The sequence below is a fragment of the Hyperolius riggenbachi genome, chromosome 12 (genome assembly GCF_040937935.1).
Source record: "Hyperolius riggenbachi isolate aHypRig1 chromosome 12, aHypRig1.pri, whole genome shotgun sequence".
Classification (NCBI taxonomy): domain Eukaryota; kingdom Metazoa; phylum Chordata; class Amphibia; order Anura; family Hyperoliidae; genus Hyperolius; species Hyperolius riggenbachi.
In genome coordinates, this window is record NC_090657.1 from 113,053,206 (window position 1) to 113,069,755 (window position 16,550).

A 16,550-nucleotide genomic window follows, 5' to 3' on the forward strand; every position below is an offset into this window, starting at 1 on the left:
CTTACTTTTTAATGTTTGGCCGAGAAGCTCGTCTCCCTGTTGATCTGACATTTGGAGTTTCTGCTGATGACACCCCGGTGAACTCTCACACCAGCTATGTGGAGAGACTCAAGAAAGGCCTTAAGCAAGCTTATGAGTTGGCTGAAATCTCTTCAGGACAGAGACATCAACAGAATAAGGCCCGCTATGACAAGAAAGTGAAAGTACATGATCTTCAACCAGGGGACCGAGTTCTTTTGAGGAATGTGGGTTTTCAAGGCAAGCACAAATTAGCAAATCGTTGGGGCTCTGATCCCTACATCATCTGTTCCCAACTGCCAAACATTCCAGTCTACCAAGTCCGCCCTGAAGGGAAGGAAGGGCCAACCAAGACTTGGCATCGTAACAACTTGATGCCCCTAGCAGAAACTGTGAGGATGATAAATTCTGAACCCAAACGGGCACAAGGAAAATCAAATTCCAGGCGATCCAAAAGATTGCAGAGAAGAGAAGGGGCTACCCAGTTAGCTGAAGAACCAGTGACCACCTTTGATGGAGAAGAAGACAGTGATAGTGAATGGGGTATAGATGGACTTTTCTATGATAGTGTGCACAACAACCCCATTGAAAGTGATCTGAATGCTAATGCTCTAGAGTTCATCCCTTGTCAAACTGACCAATCCAAAACAGACATCTGTATAGATGGTTCTTCGGCTCTGAACGAACAACAAAATGAGAGTTTTCCCCTGCCTACTATGGACAATGACCTCTTGTTTGCAGTTAATCCAAGTGTAGGTGACTCCCGGGTCACTCCAGAACTAGAGGATGTGACTACTACAGAAATAAAGTGTGTCAATGATGCACCACCTGTTGAAGCATGCTCCCCGGTCAACACCTCTGAACTAAGGCCACCCAGACAGATTAGGCCTCCACAGAGACTCACATATGACACTATGGGAAATAGTACTCAAGAGCCTGTGAGCACTGCACATCGAGGAATCTACGCCCATGTTCCCTTTGCCCTTTGCTCCAAAGGTGACACCCTCCCCACAATAATGTGTGTTGATGTTGCTCCATGGTGGAATGTCCCATTTGACTACAGCACTAATGTTCAGTTAGTTAAACATTAAATGTTATTTGAAATAATGTTAGATCTAAACCATTTCTTGGGAGGACCCAAGCCTTTTTAAGTGGGGGGAGAGTGTAACACCCTCACAGGTTTGTGTAATGGTAATGTTTAATGCTAAACCTTTTTATTTCCCTCATGGGTTGCAGTACACAGTTATGCCCACTAAGGGGTGCACTTAGGAAAGATTACTGTGCCACCTAGGAACCAAGTTTTCAGAGGACAGTTCCCGAGGAGAGGGGAAGTTTTGGCGCAATAATCCTGGAGGAGGAGAGAGAAGGAACAGAGGATTGACTTGTGTCCTGTGTGTGCTGTTAAAGACAGAGTTGCTGGATTGTCTGGCCGGACAGAAGATCAAGCTGTATGACTGCTGCACTGGGACCAGAGAGAGTGGACTGTTTCCTTGAATGAGTGAGCCCAAGGACTTCATCATAGTGAGTTGCTGGTATTTCTGCCCTCAGAGGTAACAGATCTGCACACCATTCTACAGTGTTTTGAACAGTGCATCCAGGACAGGAGAGTGAGATCAACACACATCAATGCCCTGCATTCACCCCAGATGCATTGTTACTAGCTGTCTGTCTGGAGGACACTGTGCTAACTCTCATAGTGCATATTTCTCATGCTGATATTGCAATACTCACAAGGTAAATGCTTAGAGCCTAGGAACCTTGTTCTGGATCATAGAACTCAGTAAAGTGCAGGAATCCTAGACTGTGGACTCGGACAATAGTTAGGGAGCTTCCTGCACAAGTGAACTATACTGTCCACCACTGTTATAAATATTCAACTGAGAGACGGGCCCCAACGCATGCAGCTGCCAACTTTTTCTTCTTTTTGCTACCACCAGGACTATATTTTTCTCCCTTGTTGGTATATTTAAGTATTGGAAGCCATTTACAGGGATTAAGATATTCGGCTGCTGTATTTTCATATGATTAGCCTCAATATCTAACTTTCATTATATTCTCAGCATAGTTTAACTTTATAGTGAAACTCGATATAGCGACACCCTGTGGAGAAAAGTGTAATCGATTGAAATGACTGTTTAAGGAACTGTTTGACCTTGCTTTACATTCCATATTGCAGTATTATTTTATAACTAGTAATATTGTGTGCAAGATTGTATGCTTATCATTATTTTGTTTAGGGTCTTACTGTTGAAAATAAACAGGCCCATTGTTCATATAAACTGTGTCTGAGCATTGGGGAAGAAAAAGGGGAGTTCACCGGAGCAAAGGAGGTCTGAACCTACTATCCCACTTCTAAGACACACCCACGGGTGCGCTACATTAGTAACCCCTCAAATAGTTTGCATACAACTGATGTTAAACTTACAGGTCTATAATTTCCTGGATCAGATTTTTTGCTCTTCTTAAATAATGGGAAAACGTGGGCTGTACGCCAATCCACTGGGACTCTGCCAGTTGCAAGAGAGTCACAAAAGATAAGATAAAGGGGTTTATCTATAACTGAACTTAATTCCCTTAGGACCCGAGGATGCATGCCATCCGGGCCAGGTGCCTTGTCTATTTTTAATTTATTTAGTCTTGCCTTCACTTCTTCCTGCGTTAAGTATTTAATATTACAGTTAGAAGATTGAGACTCTTCTGCCTCTGTAGTTTGCAACAGTGCTGTTTCTTTTGTGAAGACAGAAGCAAAGAAAGCATTTAATAACTCTGCCTTACCTTGGTCATCCACCATTGAGTTCCCATCCTCATCCTTTAGGAGTCCTATACAGTCAACCTTTCTTTTTTTAGAGTTAATGTACTTGTAAAACTTTTTTGGGTTAGATTTGATATCCTTAGCGATTTGTTTTTCAGCTTCAATCTTTGCCTGCCTAATTTCTTTTTTACAATTTTTATTGCACTCCTTATAATTGCTTAGTGCAGCCTCGGTCCCCTCCTGTTTTAAGACCTTATAGGCATTCTTTTTCCTCTTCATTTTATCTTTAACCTTTCTATTCATCCATAGAGGCCTTTTTTTATTCCTAGACATTTTGTTTCCATATGGGATATACATACTACAGTATTGATTGAGTATAAGTTTAAAAGCTTGCCATTTCCCTTCAGTGTCCTCCCCTTGTAGTACATTGTCCCAGTTCACCAAACTTAGTGCCTGCCTAATTTGAGTGAACTTTGCTTTTCTAAAATTCATAGTTTTAGTGGTCCCGCTGCCCCGTGGCCTATCAGTCACCAGATCAAACGTTATCATGTTGTGATCACTATTTCCCTAATGTTCTTGAACCTGCACATTTGATACATTATCTGGTCTATTAGAAATGATCAGATCCAGTAACGCATGCCCCCTAGTTGGTTCAGTTACCATTTGAGTCAAGTAATTGTCCTGTAGTGCTGCCAGAAATCTGCTGCTTTTACCAGAATGGGTAGCCTCAATACTCCAGTCAATGTCTGGAAAGTTGAAGTCGCCCATAATTATGACCTCATTTTTACCTGCAGCTTTTTCAATCTGCTGTAGTAATCGCAGTTCTGCAGCTTCATTAATAAGAGGTGGCCTGTAGTATACCCCAATAAGCAATTGGCAACTTTTATTTCCACCATGAATATTTACCCAAACGGACTCCACATCTTCGCAATCTTCCTCCATCTCATTGTTGAGGACAGCTGTAAGAGAATTCTTAACAAAGAGACAAACCCCTCCACCTTTTTTCCCTGTTCTATCCCTCCTAAACACATTGTATCCTTTTAAATTAGCTATCCAGTCATGGCTTTCATCCATCCATGTCTCGGTTATTCCCACAATGTCATAGCCTTTGTCATTCAGAATGAACTTTAGTTCGTCTATTTTATTTGCAAGGCTCCGAGCATTGGTTACCATGCACTTTATATTTTTACCACCACATTTACCAATTTTGTTTACATGAAATTGGCTACTTGAATTTTTACCAACCTCCTTAATCTTTACACTGTCCCCACCCCCCTCTCCACCCTCCATAATGGTAGGTTCCCACTGTCTTTTTACCTCATCTTGTCTACGTATTGAGACTTTATCCTCCCGCCTCCCCCCAGATCCTAGTTTAAAATCTCCTCCAACCGTTTAGCCATCTTCTCCCCCAATGCAGCTGCACCCTCCCCATTAAGGTGCAGCCCATCCCTGCTGTAGAACCTGTAGCCGACTGCAAAGTCTGCCCAGTTCTCCAGGAACCCAAACCCTTCCTTCCTACACCAATTTCTCAGCCACTTATTTAACTCCCTAAGCTCCCTCTGTCTCTCAGATGTAGCACGTGGCACTGGCAGTATTTCAGAAAACACCACCTTGGAGGTCCTTGCTTTAAGTTTATCTCCAAGTACCTGAAAATCCTTTTTGAGGACCTTCCATCTCCCACTAACTTTGTCATTGGTGCCAATGTGTAGCATGACAGCCGGGTCTTCCCCAGCCCCACCCAGTAATCTGTCAATTCTTTCCGCTACATGCCGAACCCGAGCACCCGGGAGGCAACAGACTGTACGGCATTCGCGGTTTCTTCGACAGATTACCCTATCTGTGCGCCTAATAATTGAATCCCCTACCACCAGTACCTGTCTAGCCTTAGCTGCACTCCTATTCCCTTTCTCGTTACAGCAGTCTGCCCCTTGGTTGCTAAGGAGCACATCCTGCTGCAGCATTGCTACTCCTGAATCATCCTCCCCAATATTACGCAAACAAGCATACTTATTAGTGAGGGACAACTCGGGACTAGCCTCCCTGCCACTTTTTCCCCTACCCCTACCCCTGTAAATGGACAATTATGTGTAAAAAAAAAAAAAGGTGCACTAAGGGGCCCAAAGTCCTATGAGCACCTTTAGGCTTTACAGGGGTGCTTACAATTTAGCACCCCCCAAAATGCCAGGACAGTAAACACCCCACAATTGACCCCATTTTGGAAAGTAGACACCCCAAAGTATTCAGAGAGGGGCATGGTGAGTCCGTGGCAGATTTCATTTTTTTTTTGGTCACACGTTAGTAGAAAATGACACTGACCAAAAAAAAAAAGTTTCCATTTCTGCTAACTTGTGACAAAAATAAATCTTCTATGAACTCACCATGCCTCTCAGTGAATACTTTGGGATGTCTTCTTTACAAAATGGGGTCATTTTGTAGGGTATTTATACTATCCTGGAATTCTAGCACCTCATGAAACATGACAGGTGCTCAGAAAAGTCAGAGATGCTTCAAACTGGGAAAATTCACTTTTTGCACCATAGTTTGTAAACGCTATAACTTTTATCCCCCCAAAAAAAAAATTCCAATAAGTGTCTATTTATTGATCAGACATTTGGCACAATACATTTTTGACAACAATGTATATAGAAATTTTACTTTATTTGAAAAATGTCAGCACAGAAAGTTAAAATCATTTTTGAAAAAATTCATGTCTTTTTTTGATGAATATAATAAAAATTAAAAATTACAGCTGCAATCAAATAGCACCAAAAGAAAGCTGTATTAGTGACAAGAAAAGGAGGTAAAATTCATTTAGATAGTAGGTTGTATGACCGAGCAATAAACCGTTAAAGCTGCAGTGGTCTGAATGGAAAAAGTGTCTGGTCCTTAAGGGGTTTTAAGGCTGCAGTCCCTAAGTGGTTAAGATATTGGGAATGGTGATTAAGGGATAGGAGATGAACAATAAAAGGCTTTCTGCATTTTAAGATGTTTTAAAATGGGTTGCTCCTGTTTTCAGACCTAGGATAGAAGAGTTGCATTGCAAAATGTTCCATTGTCTAAACTTCCCTTTTTTTGTTGTATTCTAAAATAGCGTGGCATTATGCCACTTTCTACTTGCACCACTGCACGCTTCATTAGCCCCTGAGGTCCTTCACAGTTGCTCTATGCACACATATTTCCATCTAATTATTGCATGTGATCGCTAGGGTGCACAGTTTGGAGACTGAAAGCTGTACAACGCTTTGCTGCTCAGCATGGTGACTATGGAGACCCTAGGGCCTTGCAGGGGCTATTGTTGCGCTCATCTTACTGCTTTCTCTCATTTTCCTTTCTAGTCATAGTCTAATGTCCTACTAATATTATGTATTTATATAGCACAGACATCATAATCCGCAGCACTTTACAGAGTACATAGTCATGTTACTAACTGCCCTCAGAGGAGCTCACAATATAATCCCTACCATATTCATAGTCTAATGTATAAGGTCCTACCATATTATTATTTATATAGCACTGACCTCTTCAGTAGAACTTTACAGAGTACATAGTCATGTCACTGACCTTCTTTAATCAATGTAACCGCCCTAATCTTGTGATCAGTGACCCTAACCTAATACTTCATTTCATCCTCTCTCCCATAATCCTATTCTTAAATTCCTAGTTTCACCCTAAATTGTACAAGAGCCTTGCCTTTAATCTCTTCTTACCACATTTGTTTTTATACTTAACTTTAACTCCCTTTAAAAAAAAAAAATGCCTAACCCTCATCTCTCAGTATCACTAACCTCCCCCTTCCAATATTCGATAACCCTGTCCTAACCCCGCTGTTGTCATGGGGCGGCTGGTGATAATGGGCCTTGGGTGGTAATTGGTACAAATCCGTCCCTGCTAGAGTCTTTTATTTTTATGCAAATTGTGAATCTGCAGGTGGCGAATCAACACAACCTGTATCTATAGTTGCCTCTCCTGATTCCTGACAGCCATATTCCCATCTCCCGTCCAGCTGTATATTCGCAGCTAGAGGTTAGTGGCGAGTACAGATCTGCAAGGGAAGGGAAGATGGCTGCCAGAAATGAGGAGCATGGCACTCTTCAGTACAAACACGGAGGAAGGCACTCTGCATCATAAACATTAAGGCAGGCAAGGGAGGGATATTGGGGTTTGGCTTATATTTGGGTCACTTAAGTATGGATATAGCTAAAACCTCAAAACTGCTCTGGTCATTCTCTTATCACATGCTGTACAAGGTTTGTACATTATATACATTAAGTGTTTCAAAGAGTTTCATTGTATATACAATGATATTAATGCAATGTCTTTGTTTTGTTTTTTTTCCTCCAGAGATGCTGAAAGAGATCCAATGTACTCTAGAAGGTTCAAAATTGTAAGTAAAATCGTTAGACATGTTTTTATGCATGTATGAGTGTGAAAGTACACATTTAACCGCTTCATCCCCAAGGGTTTTTACCCTAACAGAGCAATTTTCACCTGTCAACGCTCTTCCATCTCATCTGCCAATAACATTTCAATACTATGATCGCAGCGATTATTCTGCCATTTTAATGAGTGAATGGGAACAGTTTAAAAAAAAAGCTAATCAATTGCAAAATGCTCAGAAAAGTGCTTATTGTGTGAATGGGCCCTCAAGGTGTATTTTTTTTTTCTGTGTTGTGGTTTTCATTTTCATTGCACACTCCCAATGATTACAAGCCTTTATTAGCCAAAATAAGAGTAATACACCCTCATGGCATACATATTTAAAAAATGGAGTCCCTAATGTAACGATTTATGAATTATTTTCAATTCTGTCAGTTTTGGATTATTATTTTTTTTGGTACAAAGTATATGAAAAAATGATCTTATTGCTTCTCATTCAGTTTGCAGCTGAAAAAAATCAAATATCCTAGGACTCCGATCTCAAACAACCCAAATTCTATTCTTTCGCTTGACACAATTAAAATGATACCCTATATACATAAGATAGCTTTTTGGTCACACAATATACTGTTAACCATAAGAAGCACCAATTATTTTTTCAAGGCCATTTTCTGCACCAAAAGAAAGTCATTTTTTTAGAAAAGCCCATGGAGCATAGGCTGATGCCTATGATAGCCGATCGCGGTGATTGGCTGGCGGAGGAAGGGAGGGAGAAAAAAGTGATTAAAAAGCCATATTTATTAATAGAAAAATAAACAAATATAAAAAAATTAAACATTAGGGGAGTGATCAGAGCCACCAACAGAAATCTCTGTTGGTGGGCAGAATTTCTCATTTGTCTGCTGCGTGGTATGGCTCTGCAGCAAGCTTTTAAAGCTGCAGAGTCCAAAATTGTAAAAAAATAAAATAAAATAGCCTGGTCACTAGGGGTAGTAAGCCTGTGGTCCTTAAGTGGTTAAAGAACTAGTTACAGTTAAGGGGCCCATACACTGGTCGATTTCAGCCATCATTCGGTCAATCGATCAGAAATCAATTCTTTCGAATCTATTTCATTATGAAATCTATTGGAAATCTTTTCCTAGTGTGTACGACACATCAGATAGATTCCTGTCAGATTCGAATTGACAGGCATCTGACAGAAATCTATCTGATGGTCAAATCTGCTGCAAATCTAAAAGTGTTTGGCCACCTTTAAGGGGCCCATACACTCAGCCGATTAGCAATCGATCGATTGCCCGATCGATTTGTGACCGATTTTGATCGATTTCAATCGATCTGCCATGCTAGAAAATCTAGGTCGATCTGATGAGATTGCTTATCAATTTGCATTGGACCTAATGGAAATCGGACGGCAAAAATATGCCATCAGATCGATTTTCAATAGATTTCATAGATTTCAATAGATGAAATCTATTGGAAATCTGTTCCTAGTAAAAAATGTTCCTAAACACATCAGATAGATCAAAAAAGCTATCTGATGATCTATCTGCTGCTAATCTAACAAGTGTATGGCCACCTTAAAGAGGAACTCCAGTAAAAATAGTGTAATAAAAAAGTGCTTCATTTTTACAATTATGTATAAATGATTTAGTCAGTGTTTGCCCATTATAAAATCTTTTCTCTCCCCGATTTACATTCTGACATTTATTACATGGTGACATTTTTACTGTGGGCAGGTTATGTAGCTGCTGCTAGCTGTTTTGGCCGTTGGAGACAGCTGTAAACAGCTATTTCCTGTCTGTCAACCTTGTTACATTTTGGCAAACTGTCAAAAGTACCGCGGTCCTCTAAGCTTCTTGTGGGAGCGGTTTCATCACAATATCAGTCATACAGCGCCCCCTGATGGTCTGTTTGTGAAAAGCAATAGATTTCTCATGTAAAAGGGGGTGTCCGCTACTGATTGGGATAAGGTTAAATTCTTGGTTGAAGTTTCTCTTTAAGCAGGCTGCCATTCTTCCTTGTTTTTTTGCATCTGGGTTCTCCTGAAATTACCGTATGCCTCTGTGCCTGGTTGCTATTTGTTTCCTTTTTCCCCTCAAGTAAGTCGTAATTCTACCTCGAATCACAGCTTTTGCCATCTCACAAAACAAGACATTGTTATTATTATTATATATAATAATTATATATTATTATCTCTATTGTCACAGTCAGTCGTTCCACCAGCCCAGTAACCTTAAAGGATACCCGAAGTGACATGATGATAGACATGTGTATGCACAGTGCCTAGCACACAAATAACTAGGCTATGTTCTTTTTTTTCTTTTTTTTTCCCTGCCTGAAAGAGTTGAATCTCAGGTATGTAAATGGCTGACTCAGTCCTGACTCAGACAAGAAGTGACTACCGTGTGACCCTCACTGATAAGAAATTCCCCTTTTTATCTCTTTTTTTGCTCTCAGAAGCAATTTTCAGCTAGGAGAGTGTTTTATAGTTGGAATTCCTTATCTGTGAGGGTCACACTGTAGTCACTTCCTGTCTGAGTCAGGACTGAGTCAGCCACTTATATACCTGATATTTAACTTTTAACTTTCAGGCAGAAAAAGAAAAAACGAACACAGCATAGTTATTTGTGTGCTAGGCACTGTACATACACGTCTATCTCATCATATCATGTCACTTCGGGTATCCTTTAACTGAAAGTCCTCATCTCCATATAGATTGGATGGGGACCTTTACAGGATGTCTGTAACCCTACAGGCAGCCTTGAGCTGCAGGGAGACTGGGGAATGATAGCAGATAATCATATGCCATTCTCCCTCTGATGAGGAAGGTATCTATCCTGGTCACATACAGTATGTAGTGGAATAGAACAACCACAGTCCTGGGGATGCAATGGGCACCACAGATCTAATTAGGCCTTCATGTTCCATCAAAGGTTTTAACTTAGAATATCTCTTTTTCAGTTTGTCATGAGCTTTTCTTGTAATTGCACAAAGAACAAACTATTATCTACTGACCATGAATATTATGGAGTGCCATCTGCCAACTGCAGCTGGATTCTTGACTATCTGCTCTCATCATCTCTGTCATGCTTTATAACCTGGCACTGCAGACGTTTGTGTATGAGTAATAGTACACCTGCTTTTTTAATAATGGCTGGAGAGCCGTGTACTGCTCCTACTCAGAATTTTTCTCATGAAAGAAAAGTGTTGCTCTTCTAGACGTGTGTTGTAGCAAACAGATGTCAAGCTTCAGTGATTTCAGGTGTTGTAGGACATGCAATCAGAGCCGGGACAAGGTCCTCTAGCACCCAAGGCTGAGACACCAAAGTGCGCCCCTCCATCCCTCCCACCCAGCCATCACACACTGATTGCTATTAGACTAAGAGGCGCCACATGGGTCACAACCTCCCCAACACCTTAATCTCTAGTTATCTGGCTTGCAGTCACTGCCATGTATCCCCTTTTCTTATTTATTTCTGCTTCAAACACAATTAGGAATGACAGCTGAATGAATTCTGCACCCCCTCCTACACTGCGCCCTGAGGCTGGAGCCTCTCCAGCCTATGCCTCGGCCCGGCCCTGCATGCAATCATTTGTTTGGCATTCCAAGTTATAATTCTTATCTCACTAAAGTCAAGCTGTATTGTAAGGTATCGGGGTGAGAGCAGCTCCAGTTCAGAGTAATCTCAAACGTATATACAAAGGCACAGAAAATGTACCCCATCTCCAACATCCAAGACCCCCTTTCTCTTCCCCCAAAATAACCCCTCAATAAACAAGAACAGACTCTTCTTCCCTACATCCATTCACTCAGACTCTCTGAGGAACTTCCCATTTCTCCAGGGTTTTCCTTTAAATTGAGAGCTGATAATTTACCCAAGTGACGCAAGACGCAAGATGTGTACCTTTCACAGTAGTAAGGAGGTACATGTAATTTGAACTTGCAACCAAAAATAAACGTGTAGAACTGCACGTCTTATGTTTTTACCAACTTTTGCATGTAGAACAGCACAAAAAGAGCATAGATCGTGTAGAGCACTGTGTGATTGTGGCAGTTAACTGCACCAATTTTTGGAAACGCAACAGCCATACTTAGAAAAGCTTAATTTATTGCACATTATTGTAATATCCCGACCCAAATTTTTCAGCAAAGCCCCTGACGAAAGTCTTTGCCAAAACCCTGTGTCGTGATATTACATTGATGTGCAATAAATCAATCTTTTCTCAGCAAGTGCGGTGGGTGTTGAGTGTTTCCAAAAATGTGTGCAGTCTGCACAAGAACTCTCTACTCTCTCTTCCGCCGTGCACAGTGATGTGGCCGGTCAGCACAGCTGGTCAGGTAGGCTGAATTCAAGAGAGAGTCGTGTGGAGACAAGAAACGCTGGAGATGCCATTAGTAGCAGTTGCTATATAGAAGTTGACAGCGTGGAGCAGAATGAATTGCCGAGCTCACACGGAGGAGACTGTATTGAACTGTACTCTTTTGGGCATCGGGAAGGGAAGAGGCGCCCAGAATATAATAAAACTTCATGTAGGCGCCTTATGTTGGCTTATTGCACTTCTCTGGCACTTGATTTGACCTGAGGAAGTGGGCCTACGAAACAAGTTGCCAGTGCTAATAAAATTCATTTGAATTTGTCTTCATTTGAGGTAAGTCACTTCAACTTTTATAATTGTATTGTTTTTAACAAAGTTTTATTACATCCTGGGCGCCTCTTCCCTCCCTTGTGCACTTTCATCTTTCTTTAGAGAGGTATTTTAGTTGGCCACTGTGGCGTTTAGTTGACCACTGTTAGTGATGTACTGCACCATTAGGGCTCCCGTCTGTGTTTTTGTTTTCTCGGGTGCTCGTTGATCACACTCCACCCCCACTCTTGGGCATCATATGGAGTTAAGAGTGACAGTCTGAGCACCACAGACTGAGCGGCAGTATTACCTATTGTGTTTACATTTCCATATTTTATTTGTTGGGACTAGCTCTTTATCCCTGGCTGCAGAGTGCTGCTCCGTGGTAACAATTGTTTGTATCTTATGAAAACTGCAGCTGGTGGCCCCAGTGGCTATTGAATGACCAAATAATAGATCATTTCCTTAATTAAATGGTTGATTGGCATGGCAGATTTTTTTTTCATATACAGTGGGATGTGAAAGTTTGGGCAACCTTGTTAATCCTCATGATTTTCCTGTATAAATGGTTGGTTGTTCCGATAAAAAATGTCAGTTAAATATATTATATAAGAGATACACACTGTGATATTTGAGAAGTGAAATTACGTTTATTGGATTTATAGAAAGTGCGCAATAATTGTTTAAATAAAATAAGGCAGGTGCATAAATTTGGGCACATTTTATGGATTCCAAAACCTTTAGAACTAATTATTTAAACAATTATTGCGCACTTTCTATAAATCCAATAAACTTCATTTCACTTCTCAAATATCACTGTGTGTGTGTCTCCTATATAATATGTTTAACTGACATTTTTTATCGTAACAACCAACCATTTATACAGGAAAATCACGATTAACAAGGTTGCCCAAACTTTCGCATCCCACTGTATATACAATCATAACTGGTTTAGATATCACAAGTAAGATTCCTTAAAGGGAACCTGTACTGAGTAAAATTATTTAAAATAAACACGAGGTAACTTCAAACAAACATTACATAGTTACCTTGCCATCAGTTCCTTTCAGAAGCGCACCATTTTCTTCTGACAATGATCCCTTCCAGTTCTGACATGTTGTCAGAACTGAAATATATCCGTTGCTGTCAGTTATTTATCAGTTGCTGTCAGTTATAGCTGAGAGGACAACTGATGTGCCAAGTAAAGTCTGTTTCCCTGTGGCTCAAGTAGCCGATGTTACAGTCTAAGGGCTGGAACCCACAGGAGCGCTTTTGGCAGCGTTTTGGCAGCACTGCGATACGCTAGCAGTTTGCCAAAACGCTGGGCTAATGTTAATGGATGGGGCAACTTCCACAGGAGCGTTTGCGTTTCCCAGAAATGCAAACGCAGGACCTGCAGCATTTTGGGAGCGTTAGCGCTTCAATTTTAAGTATTGAAACGCTAGCAGAAACGCTCAGCAAAACCTAAACTGAGCGGTTTTGCTAGCGTTTTGCAGTTCAGCACACTGTAACAAAATTAAAAATAATTCACAGGACCAATCAGGATAAAAACGCAAAACGCTACGCACCCGCTGGGCAAAAAAATACGTTGCAAAACACGACCAAAAACGCGCATGAATCAGCTTGCAAACCGCTCAGACAAAACGCTAGCGGTTGCGTTTTGCTTTTGCTGATTTCAGTGGGTTCCAGGCCTAACAGTGTGCTGACCAGGAAGCGGTTATGGGGTAATGGCCATTATTGGGGGGGGGGGGGGGGCGGGTTAAGTATAACTTGTGTATGTTTATTTTGACTTTACATTTTCAGTTCAGGTTTTCTTTAATGTAGGTTGACGAAATACAATGTTTTTTCTTTTGATCTCAATCCACCCTCTGTCTTTTTCCACTTTCCCTCTTGCTCTCTGTCCACACTTCCTCTTGTTCCCTCCATATTTTGTTCATCTTTCACCTTCTCTTGCTGTTCTCCTTTTTTTCTCTTCACAACCACTCGCTCTAGCTCTCTGTGTCCACCCTCTAAGACCTTGCTCACCCTATATGCGCTGCCATGAGCATTTCGGCAGTGCGTGGTGTTCAATCAGCAAGAACATCAGAAGTGCATACACCGCACTTCCGACATTCAGACTATGCGCCCTGTGCAGCAGTGCGATGCACTATCACACTGCTACATGCATTTTTGGTAAAGCGCATCACTGCTCCCATTCATTGTAATGAATGGGATCAGCAGTGCAATGCACGGCATGTACTTGTGTTCCGAACGCCATCTGCATTGCCTTATGTGAACGAGGCCTAAGACTAAGTCTACTCTTGGACTTTTTGCTCACCATTTCTTTTCTTTCTTTTTTTTACGCTCTTTCTGCCCACCAGCCCTCATCTTGTGCCAAATGTCTCTCTCTCTCTCTCTAAATGGATTAAATATGATGTATTTATATAGGCACAGACTAACCAGCAAGCTCATGGTGACCCAGAACCCATTGGAGTGTGTAAGGGACTACAAAGGTCCTAAAAGCCCCCTTACTAAGATGTTAAGAAAAACAAGTTTGCTTTCCTAAAACAAAGAATTTGCTATAATTCAGGTTTGTGGGGAATACGATTGCCAGAGCCTGTCACATCACCAGCTCATGTCCACTGATCAACCCAAAAGCCTATGTTAAGTACTTACACGATCCCCAACATTACAGGTTATGCCAGATAACCTCATTTACAAACATTCCGTATTTTATAATTTGGGGAAATTATCTGTCCTGCTTCAAGAAGGCACTTTTTTATGACAGAGTACCAGAGAAAGGGTGATATGGTGGCATTATATGGGAGAGACAGGGGGTCATCATTAAAGGTTCAATCTCCTGGCCCATTGAGCATTTCCACTGTGGTAATAGGAAATGGTTGGTCATGCCCATCAATGTCTGAATTCTCTCTAACCAATTCAATCCGATTAATGGAATCGGTCCAAAATGGATTGATTCCGTTGATCTGATCCAATTGGTTAACAGGAATTTGGCTGTTAATAAGCACGACCAATCATTTACAATTGTTTACTGTGACATTTGGAATTGTACAGTTTACAATATACATTTCTCAGTGCAGTGTGGATAGCTAGTTTCATTTCTCACAGTGAGTTGGCGAAGGGGGGGCAGGGGGGCTGAGTTGAGCAAGAACAGCTTGGGAAAAGGAGTTCTTGTGTCTGGAGGTCCTGGTGGAGATAGTCCTGCAGCGGCGGTGACCCAGTGGGAGTAGGTTAAGGTAGTGGTTGCCAGAGTGGTTAGGGAACTTTTGCAATCCTAGCTGCTCTAGATTGCAGTCTGGACTGGTGCAGGAGGTCTAGAGAATGGGAGAGAGCTTCCGATTATCTTCTCTATGGATTTGATAACTCTCTGGCGAAGGCACCTGAGTACCATACGATGTTGGAGGTGCAAAGAATCAACTCGATGGTGGAGGAGTAGAAGTGAGTCAGAAGAGTGCGGGACATGCCAAACTTTTTCAGCTGACACAGAAAGAACAGATGTTGTTAGGCATTTTTTTGCAGTCTGGAGGAGTTACTGTCCCACCTTAGGTCCCTGGAGATGATGGTGCCTAGGGAGGTGAGCGCTAGGGACTCTGGCGACCTTGGAGCCCTCAATGAGTACCAGTGGGAGTACAGGGGGGTTTCATTATGAAATCTATGGTTAGTTGAACGGTTGTAGCTGCGTTGAGGACAAGCTTATTGTCTTTACACCAGTTGCAGATCTTCTATTTCTCCTGGTGGTAGACTTGTTCGCTGCTGTTGTCCATGAGGCCTATGATAGTGGTATCATCCGAAAATCCAAAAATTGTAAAGTTAATGGACACATTTAGTCTAAATACTTTTCACAGTAAAATTGTGTAAAGTCACTGTAATTATTTGGAATACATTTAGTGTCCTTTTATCTTTTTATTTTTTTTTTTTAATTATTTTTTTTTTACCAAAAAATTTATAACAGTTGTCTTTTTTTGTTTTACAGAAGTTTTAGTGAAAGAAACTCCAGGCATGTCACTGTGGGAAGTCGCATAAGTAATGGAGCAGGTAAAGTACTTGAAATCTCATATTGTACCTGTTGTTAGTATATAAACTAAAGCTTTGTACACTTGCTAGATGAATTAGCATTTGTTGATAGATCATAAGGAAGACACTGCAGTTTATGAACTGAGAAGTGTGTACTGTTCATTGCTGTTTAGTGAGTTTCAGCGTGCAAAATCTAAACAAGGTTGAGGGATACTTTACCACACTTTAGGTTCTTAGCCAAGATGAGAACAAGCATCTTGGATATATTTTTTTTCTAGTGTGTATACTAGCATTTTTAACCAAGGTACACATAGAATGATAAATTGGCTTCTTTCCACTTTTACTAATCAATGTACAAATTCTGATTGAGATAATACACACTAGTAACCTAATTGGAAGGAGATGAGATAAATAATCTAAAATGTAACATTTATTGAAAAAAAACTGCTACTGATTGCTAGTAACTCAACAGCAGTGAATAGGAGACTGGTATAACAGTGTAAACCCTAGTAATGATGGGGTTGACTCCTAAACTCATGCTACTAATATGTAAATAAAGACAATCACCCCCACATCAACCCTACATGTTTCACCCGCTCAAATGGGGAGCTTCGTCAGGGGAAACTTTTTTTGTGCTAGAGTACTAAGGTGCAATATTACATAGTATATACATTAAAATCACATCACAGCCTAATGGCTATAACTGGCCCAACCAAATGCATGGTTTGGCATCCTTTTTATAAAGGGGGTGGGGAGGGAGCCG

General features: G+C 41.0%; 1 protein-coding gene across 1 annotated transcript in view; it reads left to right on the top strand.

Moving 5' to 3' along the window:
- The window catches only part of LLGL2 (LLGL scribble cell polarity complex component 2), a 269,216-nt gene that overhangs the window by 230,584 nt on the left and 22,082 nt on the right, over positions 1-16,550 (top strand). The window contains 2 exon segments of the mRNA XM_068264456.1: positions 7,112-7,154; positions 15,747-15,808. Coding sequence (XP_068120557.1) covers positions 7,112-7,154; positions 15,747-15,808 — 105 coding nt within the window.